General features: G+C 41.0%; 1 protein-coding gene across 2 annotated transcripts in view; it reads left to right on the plus strand.

The window, feature by feature from the left end:
- CCDC68 (coiled-coil domain containing 68) overlaps nucleotides 1-9,749 on the plus strand; it is a 30,041-nt gene extending 20,292 nt beyond the window's left edge. Inside the window, exons 8-11 of one of the 2 annotated variants that reach the window (XM_020800283.3) lie at nucleotides 1,379-1,484; nucleotides 2,316-2,399; nucleotides 4,676-4,752; nucleotides 8,096-9,749. In XM_020800283.3, coding sequence (XP_020655942.3) covers nucleotides 1,379-1,484; nucleotides 2,316-2,399; nucleotides 4,676-4,752; nucleotides 8,096-8,144 — 316 coding nt within the window. In that variant the 3' untranslated portion in view covers nucleotides 8,145-9,749. The other variant, XM_072992915.2, reaches the window with a different exon arrangement.
- The last annotated feature ends 872 nt before the right edge of the window (nucleotides 9,750-10,621 follow it).

The following is a 10,621-nucleotide window of genomic DNA, read 5'->3' on the forward strand; positions in this document are numbered from 1 at the left end:
TGGCTGAAAAAAAAAATCAGCATTCTCTCCCTGGGCCATAGTGTGTGTCCTGAAATGGTATGTCCCATGCTTATTCTTACTGTATGGGAGTGACTATAACCTCTGATTGCTTAAGGATACTTAAGGACCAAAATACATGTGGAAGGAAATACCATATTTTTTCTGTGTATAAGACGATACTTATGTCTAAAATCTTTAGACTAAAAATTGAGGGTTGTCTTATACACGGAAGCAAGCTGAGGAGAAAACAAAATGGGCCATACCTTGCCTCTGCAAACGGGCTACCTCCAATCAGGAGGCTTAGCTTCCTCCAATCACGAGCCTTATGTAACTGATGTCAGCTGATGCTGAACAAACCAATTGGAACACACCTTGTTGGAGGTGGAGGCTGTAGGCAGTGCTCAGATGCAACAGGGACTCTTAATGTCCCAGTGTTCTGAGCCCAGAGGCTGAATACTCAAAGCTAACTTAATATTTCTTAATTTTGGGTTAGAAAAAAGGGTATCTTGTATATGGAAAATACAGTACATATTTCCTACTATTACTGTGTTTTTCCTCTAGCCAATGGGAATGTCTAAGCAATGAGACTTGCTAACAAAGTCCCTGTGTACTTCCCAAGGACCCAATGGTCAATCACAACAATTATTGCTTAGGCATCAAACAATAACTGTAGACTTAAACAATAGTGCTGGAAGTATGTGGCTGTCGCAGTTCCAAATCTGCTTGCACAGGTTCCTTTCCCAAATTGTTGACTTATAAAGACATGGCATGGCATTTCTTCATCTGCTTTGGGAATAGACAATTAAGTGAGGCTGGGAACGTCTAAAGATAGTGATATCATGTCATGCATTTCCTTCCACTAAATGCAAAGCAATTTGGGAAAGTAACTTTTCTAAACTCGGACTATCCAAGCAGATCGGAAGGACCTATGGCAGCTGCGCTCACCCACCATTTTTCTTAAGGGCTCAGTTCTTGACAACTAGCAATTGTACTACCTCGGGGAAAAGTGGACAAAGTGTAGCCTTCAAAATAGTGTTGGACTGCAGCTCCTGCCAATCCTCAGTACTGGGTCTACAATTTAGGATAGGGCTAGTCCAGAAACATCTGGAAAGCTGCACTTTGGTCACCTCTAACATAGGGGCATTTTCACAGTTTGGTCTCAGCACCATTCTGTAGTTTGAGGGAAAAGTCAACAATGAGCTCCAAGAACCATATGAATGAGATGGTGTCTTTGGTCAACTCCAAATGCAAAGGAAATGGGAAATGCAAAGGGGCCAGTCATCTGAATCATTACATCCTAATTAACTTGCATCCTTCCATCCCATCTTACTTTGTCCAACATAGAAATGTTCTCAGTTTTCCTTCCTGTCTCTGCCAGATGTGTAGGAGTTCAGACTGAGATCTCCACACTTCAGGAACAAATTAGCCACCTGGACCGCCTGATCCATTCTCAGCATCAAAACTTACACAGTCTGATTTATCAGGTTAGAAGAATGCTAATTCTCTATACAAACAGTAGACCCATCCTTCTCCAGTTTTGGTTCTTTCTGTGACAAAAAGCAATATAATTTGCACAGAGGTGGGAAGTATCAGGAGGTAATTCCAAAGTTTGTAGAAGTATTGAAATAATATTCAGAGGGAAATGAGGCAGGGAGGGGTGGTTGGGTGAGTGGAATTTGCCAAAATGGAAGTAGGAGCATGCCCCATGATCGTGGAATGCCAATCTACTTCTTCATGAAGCAGTGGAAAATGAAGAGGAAGTTGGAGCAGATTGTCTTAGAAATTCGTATTGTTTCCTGGAACCTTGACCAGAAATATTCATAAACAGATGGCAAGACTAATGGTTCTCCGACATGTTTTTCAAAAAGAAAAAAAAGAAAAATGTTACAGCCATGTATCACGAATAAACAAGAATTTGATGTGTCTAATAGCTAAAGATACTGAAATATAATTGTTTACTAGATGGATGCCTTGTGATGTCTGACGGGCGAATTCACTCTACTTAGTTTTGTGCTTTGAATATTGGTAGAGCAGTCTTGGGTTTTGCAGCCAGCTTATGAGGAAAATTTTTTGTTTGCCCTGTTGAAATAGTGATGGTGCTTTAAGCAGCATCTTTCTGGGTACTTGCGTACTTCATCCTACACAACATCTCATCCTCCCTTCCTGAGAAGACCGACAATGTTTGAAAGCTGCTCAGAGAGCTGCCTCCTACACTGGGAAATAAGAAATCACAACAGTTTCTTGGATAGGATTCAATTGAAGTAATTCTAAGTTATGTTTTGCTATGAATTTTATATTTCTTCTAATTGTTTCAGATTGAAGAACTAAATAATGATCTAAAACACCAAGATGAAAATATAGACCTCTTGAAAGAAAAGCTTGAGATGCTCCAAGCAAAGGTAAAGAGACATCTGAATATGCGCTTTGCGGTGATGTTGTTATCCTGTTCCTACATTCACAGTATACACACATAGTAATACTAATATTGAGGTGTTCCTGGTTAAAGTTCCTGCATGGCCATGAAAATTCACTGGGAGGTGGGAACGATAAACTGCTCCTAAAACGTCTCATTTACCCAGAAAGCCCTATGTATTAGAGTCAATCACATGGGTCAGAAGTGACCTGACCGCATGTTAACAACAACCCTTCCACAATTGGTTCATTCTGCAAACCTTGAGGATATTGCACCATATCACAAAATGGTGGGGATGAATTCTAGATTATGGCCAAGACTGATCTGAGAGATTTTGTGCTTGAAACAAAGAATGACGTGGTTTCTCCGACACCATGATCACATCTGTCAGCATTTTGTATGCCACAAAACAGCCCCATGTCATGTGAACTGTAGCCCTCTACTATATCTGAGAGCTGAAGACTAGTGTAAAGGCTACATGCAAATCATAAGGCCCACAACTTTTGTCAGCAGCCTGCCCCTCAGTCTATGTTGCCTGACACAGTTGCCTTGTTCCGGATCACAATGGGGCTGAATCTGCTGTGCTGGCTGGGTTTCTGGGAGTTGCAGTCCAAGAACACCTGGGTTACCCAAGGTTGGGAGAACCACTGTACTAGAACAGTGGTCCCCAACCTTGGGCCTCCATATGTTCTTGGACTACAACTCCCAGAAGCCTTCCCTACCACCTCTGCTGGCCTGGATTTCTGGGAGTTCAAGTCCAAGAGCACCTGAGTTACCTGAGGTTGGGAGGACCACTGTACTAGAGGATGTATATGGAATTGGCATGGGTTGGAAACAAGACTGATTTGCCCATTCTTTTAAAAGTACAGGAGGACCCCCCCCCCGATCCAATAGGGATTGGTTCCATAACATGTATATTGGAATATACCCTGTTTCTCTGAAAATACAGTGGGGTCTTGACTTAAGAACGGCTTGAGTTAAGAACATTTTGACTTAAGAACCACTCTCATAGGAAAATATTGATTTGACTTACATACTTAGATTTGAGTTAAGAACTGAAAAAAATCACGTGGGAGGTAGGGAAAGTGCAAAATTTGAACTTTCAGTTAACTGTTGGCCAGTGAAAACGGTGGCTGTCTGCTTCCTCACTCCTCCCAGTGTTTAGAGAGTGGATTGGGAGACAGTCTTCAGACTGCTTGGTACTGCCTGGACTGTATTTTCCCTGCCTTCCCTGAACCTTTCTTGACCTAAGAAAAAAAGAAACAAAATATCCCCCTCTAGTGGTCGAAGGCGGAATAGCAGCTTCCCATTAGTTTCTATGGACGGAAAAGAGCAGATACGGATCAAATGGTTTTCAATGCATTCCTATGGGAATTGCAGATTTGACCTGAGAACTTTTTGACTTGAGAACCGCCTTCCAATACGGATTAAGTTCTCAAGTCAAGACCCCACTGTAAGACCTAACCTGAAAATAAGCCCTAGTATGATTTTTTAGGATGCTCATCATATAAGCCCTACCCCAAAAATAAGCTCTAGTTAAGTGAAAGCCCGCCCTCCACCCTTGTGCAGCAACCAGAAGACGATGATGTGACTGTATTTGAATAAACGTAGATTGTGTGTGAAAAAAATTAAGCATCCCCTGAAAATAAACCCTAATGCGTTTTTGTTTTTTTTGAGCAAAAATTAATATAAGACCCTGTCTTATTTTCAGGGAAACGGGGTATATATATGGATTTTTCTTTTAATACTTTTAATATTTTCAGACCGCGGATAAGTGAATCAGAATCAGCAGATACTGATCCTGCAGATAAGGTGGCCCTACTGTATGTGTATGCCTACTTGAAATTACATGTGTCACCTTTGCCTCTTTTCTGTATAATCTGGTGTCATTGGTCCTAAGAGCCCCTCCAAGGATGGAGGCCTCACCCTGTCAGTGAAACGTGAGGTGCTGCTCACGCCCCACTCAGGCCAAAGTTCACTCCGAGCCATAGAGCATTATGCAAAGTGTACCACCCGTTATTCAAACTTTTCATGTAGTTGAAAGTTTCTGTGTACTTTTGGATAAACAAAGCTAGCCAGCAATTGCCCATCTTCCACAGAGGAAGTAAAAATTACTTCACCACCTCCCTAATCATGCTGGAATGCTGGGAGGCTAGGGTATTCTGGGATATTAAAACAAACAGCTTTCCCCATGTCTGATCATCCATTAATCTTTAGGGTGCAAATGAAAACCAATTTCTATATTTTCTTCCCTACTTCCAGAATAAAGAACTGAAGTACAAAGTGGAATTCTACTCCAGCCAGTCAAAACCGAAGGTCTCAAAAGCTGTTTCAGCAAAGTAAGATTTTTTTTCCCCTCCCTCGCTTCAGAATGTTTTGAGTATGAGAAGAAACACAGGGAGTTGCTTCGTAGGATCTTAGATCATCTTGCTCAGTGTCTTCATTCACAGCAGGAATTATTCAGGAATTATTCAGCCTTTTACAGCCCTAATTAGAGATGCTGAGAATGGAATCTTAGACTTTCTGCATACGAAACATGTGCTTATGATTCAGCTGCAGCACTTTTGCATATTTTCTGGGCCATGGAAGATTTTGCAGTGCGGTGGGACCCCTCCCCTATCCACGAGATAAGTTCCACATATACCCCACAGATGCTAAAAAAACACTGATTATAGCAAATGCTATTATAATCGCAAATGCAATGCATAGGATGATCTCTGGCTCTCTCTAGTGGCCAGTTCTGGTAACTTCATTGTTGGAATATATATATTTATATATGGGGATTTTTCTTTTAATGTTTTAAATGTTTACAGACCATGGATAAGTGAATCAGGAGATACTGATCCTGCAGATAAGGGGATCCTCTTGTATAGGTTGACCACTAGAGATCTTCCACTGCAGACCCTTCCACTGGGGACTCTTCAGTCAGAGTTGCCATTAAAACTTGGCAGCTGCCAAAGGCCTAACTAGGCACCTCATTACAACTTTCTTGTAACATTGGTGGCTGAAGTGCTTGCATTACAGCACAGTGATGTCATGAAATCATGCCACACACCTCTGGGACTCGACTGGACATCTAGTTAGATCCTTAATATGAAGATCAAGAACAGTGCTGATCTCATGGAAGGTGCGGCAGAGCTATGGAGACTTTACCCGTGATGAGGCCAAAGCTCATAATAAGTACCTGTCACTTATCATGTCAATCTCAATGTGCTTTTGCTACCATATGGAAATATCCCCTCCCTTTGGTTACTGTAGGAGTTGAATTAACCCACAGGGCCAGGCTACAGGGAATACTGTATGTTTTATTTATATGAGCAACGAATACATTCGTTATCTACCATCATTCAGGTCTCCGACCAAGGCACGGGTTGTGCTCGTACATAATTAAAAAGCCATGCTGTGATTTATGCATTCTGTCTAAAACTTTGAAATGCTCAGGCTGGTCATGGTAGAACTCAGTCCCTTATACATCAGTCCCAACTTTGAGTGTTCTTGGACTGCAATTCCCAGAAACCCCAGGCTAGCACAGCTGATGGTGAAGGTTTCTAGGTATTTCAGCCCAAGAATACCTGGTTACCCAAGGCTGAGAATCACTGTCTTAGATCAAAACCACCCCACAAACTGACGGTCTAGTACTTCCCAGGTGTTCATGCCCCCTTCCCCATCTTTGAATGCTTTCCCAGTTTTTACATGGGTTCTGCCCTCTATTCTAGGAAGCCGAAATGCTGCTTCTAAGGTTTAATTAAGTAGCATTAAGAGGTTTAAGCTACAATCATCTTATAATTTTGTTCCAACACTTTTGCCTTTGGCCCAACGTTTGGAATCTGGCCTTGAGAATTTCTCTAATTGAATCTGACTCCGGAGCTGAAAGAGGTTTCCACTTTTGATGTAGGCAACACTGAGCAAGAGGGACTAATGATGTGATACAATATACATAAGTGGTTCTGAAATGATTCCGAAGAACCTGAGGCACCTTGAAATCTAAGATTGGCATGAACCCAAATGGACAGTAGGCTACTTCATCAAATCCGTCAAGTCTTATCCAGAATTTCACATATATGCAATTCATATGGCTGGTGGTGAAATTATGTATGGGAGGAAGGCTCGAATAACCAGACAAGGCAAAACGATTGATTGTGTGAATTGCATTATTAACACGGGACACCGACAAAACATTTGCTAATAACACAAGCATTCTAGCATTAGTTAAGCAGATTAACATGCGTGGTGTGATATGAAACTGTTATCCCGAGTCAAACCTGTGGCAATAATGAACCTCTGGTGAACCACTGGAACTTGTAGCGAAATCTTCCTATTGTATTTGCTCACATTTCAGGCTTTCAACTGCTCCACTCAAAAAACTCCAAAAGGCAGTGTAAAGATACCATTACTGTCCATTCTTTGCCAATGTATAAAAGTTCCTTGAAGTTATAACGGTAGGAGTTAGGCCTCTTGAATGTTATTTATGTATTTAATACATGTTTATACAGCTCCACCATAAACAATGAACAAACCACTCCCCCCCCCATCCTGAGCAAACAACAAACTCAAAAAATAGCATCATTAATTAAAACATAAGTAGTGGCAAACATCCCTCTGTAATAGAATTAAACTTAGGGGTCAAGCTGCTACTTTAAAGAGGGAATATTCCTGAAGACCTCTTCAGACAAAGCCATTTTAAATAATTTCTTGAAAACCTACAGGGAAAGGGCCTGATGTATCTCTGATGGGAGGCCACTGAAAAGTGAGGGGGTCACCACCGAGAAGGCCCGATTACTAGTCAAAGATTTCCTCACTTCTCTCTCGGTGTGGCCACCCACTACAAAAAAAATCTGGTCGTTAAACCTTGAAAAAACATGTACATGAGCAGCAGAAAGCACCTCTCCCATTCCCATATTTATTTATTTATTTTTATTTATTTATTTGATTTTTACCCCAGCCCTCTATACAACGTCTACTCGGGGCGGCTTACATAGGTTAAAACACAACAAGATAACATATATAAAATGCCATTATTACAATTAATTTTAAATTTTTAAACAATACATTTCCAGTATTTCCATACAGTAAAGGTCAGTAGTGGTATGAGTATTTGAGGGTTTCTGAAAAACTGCTGTTGGGTGGAGATTATAATGGCCTGATGCTGCTTTCTCTAGATACCAAAGACACTAAACAAAAGTGATAATCATCAAGTGTAATAAACAGGAATGGAGGTGTATTGTCAGTTTTAACCTATTATTACAGGACAATAGCTATTAACATAATTACATAAATTGATCAGGGCCTCTAGATATTGCTGGCTTTCAGTTCTGATTATCTTTCACTATTGACCAGGTAGTCAGAGTCCAACAAAATCTGGAGGGCTACATTCCGTTTCTGTTTTCAAAATTGACTAGGTCTATGTCTTTGGGTTCTGCCATTTTGGTAAATCTCCATGAGCCATGCAGCAAAACACTGCTGGCAAATCTTTGAAGTATGTTCTTCTCCCAGACTCTTTTGCACTGGCTTCTGTCCAACTCTTTGTCCTAACTAGAGGGGAATCAATGGGATTTAAAGTGTGGTCTTACCAATTAAATTTAGGCTGTTTTGTTGACATGTTTGCTCTTCTCAGTTAAATTGCATTTTTAAAAATAAATAAAAGCATGTTACTCATTGGTCATTGTCTCCTTTTTATTACAGGATAGATGGATATTTGCCATACGCCATGATAAATAGACTTCGCAGGTGAAGGATCCATATGAAGCAAGGACATTTTTCTATCCCTAACACAAAAATCCCTTTCTTTGTTGGGTTCCTTTCAAAGACAAATCACTGACGCAGTTTTGTTGTGAATGTTTTGAACAGAAAAATCCTTCAACCTCATATGTGGGCTTCTTAGCTCGTGGTAGGGCAGTTGGAAGCCCAAGATGACTTTCCAATGGAAGACGTGGTCCTATATGGAAAAAGACATTCAGATGCCAGGGACGTGGGAAGGGATGGCATCCTTTCTATTTATTTATGGAAACTTCTAGCACTGTGGATATTTTCTAACCAATTATGAGTTCACACTGCTGCCAGAACTGATTCATCCCTGGAGAACAGATTTCAGGCAGCTGGTTCTGTCCATGTAGAAGGACATATGGAAATGTAATGAAGCTGCAGTTGAGCCTAGAAAGTTACCTCAAATATGTGATACACAAAATGAAGCTGTAATAGACTAAGATGAAGGCTGATCTATCCAAATCGGACTTTAACTGGTTGAGTTGTCATTTCTTCTTTCCAGGGAATCCAAAGAACTGCACAATGCGGGACGGAAGGAAGTGTGTGTTGTTTTTGATTGTCTGCATATACACATCAGGGCTCTCTTAACAAAGAATTCCTATGAACAATAATCCCTAGGGGTTTTTTGTGGGGAATCATGGCAGCTATAATAGTTTTATATCTGTTTTTTCAAAATCAGAATTTGGGAGAATGGGGGATTCAGGGTGCTATATATATTTTAAAAGGATTTTTTCCCAGTTGTGGAGATAGTCTTCCTGTACCAGTGCGTCCGTACTATAGACTGTGGCATACAGTGGTGCCTCACTTAACGATTGCCTCGCTTAACGATGAAATCACTTGATGATTTGGTTTAAACCAAAACGATGGTTTAAATGGGAAAAATCCGCTTCATGATGATTGGTTCCCTGCCTCGGGAACCAATTTTCGCATTACCACAATCTAAAAACAGCTGATCGTCGGGTTTCAAAATGGCCACCGGGTGTACAAAATGGCCCCCTGATGTTTTCTAGGACAGATTCCTTGCTTTACAGGCACCAAAAATGTCTGCCCTATGGAGGATCTTCGCTGGACAGTGAGTTTTCAGCCCATTGGAACACATTGAAGAGTTTTCAATGTGTTTCAATGGGCTTTTTTATTTCGCTTAACAAGGATTTCGTTCTACAGCGATTTCGCTGGAACGGATTATCCTCATTAAGTGAGGCAGCACTGTATTAACCACGGTGTTATTACAAAGAGGGTTGGGCCAAGTGAGCATAGGAAAGCACAGTGTACAGAATCCAGAAATAAGATATTCCTGTGTCTCACTGGTCAAAAATATCCTGTTGTTTGGCCTAGTTTGAAGAGACACTGGTTCAGCAGGCCAAGGCAAAGAGGGAGTCCCAAAACCAGCCAAATCATGGAGCTGGACAGGGGACAGATTGTATTTGTCTTCTGTGTGGAAGGGATTGTCACTCTCGTATTGGACTCCTCAGCCATACTAGATACTGTTCCAAGACCTCTATTCAGAGCACGTTACTATAGTCTCTCAAGACTGAAGGATGCCTGATCTAATAAAGGCTGATTTCTTTCTGTATCTAAGGTATTTTACTGTCCTCTTTCATAAACTCCCAGAGCAGTTTACAAAAAGAATCAAGCAATCAGAACATAAGTGCAAAAATTAAAGTGAAGCAAAAGTCGGAAATTTATGAAAAGCAATGTAAAATGGTCCACACCATGAATGTTGCTGTTGTAAAGCTCAGGAAAATAACTCCTTGCTTGTTCCTTAAAGGATTATAAAACAGGCTTAACTGCCTGGCTGCACTTGACAAGACTTACAACATGCTTAAATCTGGCTGGCTCGTTCTGAGGTTTCTCACATTCTAGCTGAAACACTTTCTGGTTCATTGTTTGTTCAAACAAGGAGATTATAACAAACCAGTATAGCCAAGCAAGTAAGATTGGAAAACCTCAACTAAGGAATCACTAAGAAGTGGTTGTGGGGAAGGCACTACCTCTCAATCACAGCCTTCACACTGCGATGTAGAGATAATATAATTTGGCTAGGATTACATGGCTATTGTCCATGGCAGGAGTTCATTTCTGCTGTGTCTCTCCTGGAAGAACAGCCACTGTGTGCTCCAGAGCATCCCCAGAAGAAGGGACTGGTAAATCACTTCAGAGTACTCTACAGCAAGGAAACCTTAGTGAGGGTCACCCTGTGTTGGAATCAATTCAACCATAAGTTGGATTCTAGTAATCAATTGCTATTATTATTACTAGCCTACATACCAGGCCTCAACTCTCATTAGGAGCTGGAACAACCAAATTGAGGCTATTGTAGATGTATCACGAGAAGACTCGACTCACTGGAAAAGACAATAATGCTGGGGAAAGTTGAAGGCCATAGGAAAAGAGGAAGACCGAATGTGAGACAGATTTGCTCAATAAAAGGAATTTGCAAGACCT

Source organism: Pogona vitticeps, chromosome 2, assembly GCF_051106095.1.
Source record: "Pogona vitticeps strain Pit_001003342236 chromosome 2, PviZW2.1, whole genome shotgun sequence".
Classification (NCBI taxonomy): Eukaryota; Metazoa; Chordata; class Lepidosauria; order Squamata; family Agamidae; genus Pogona; species Pogona vitticeps.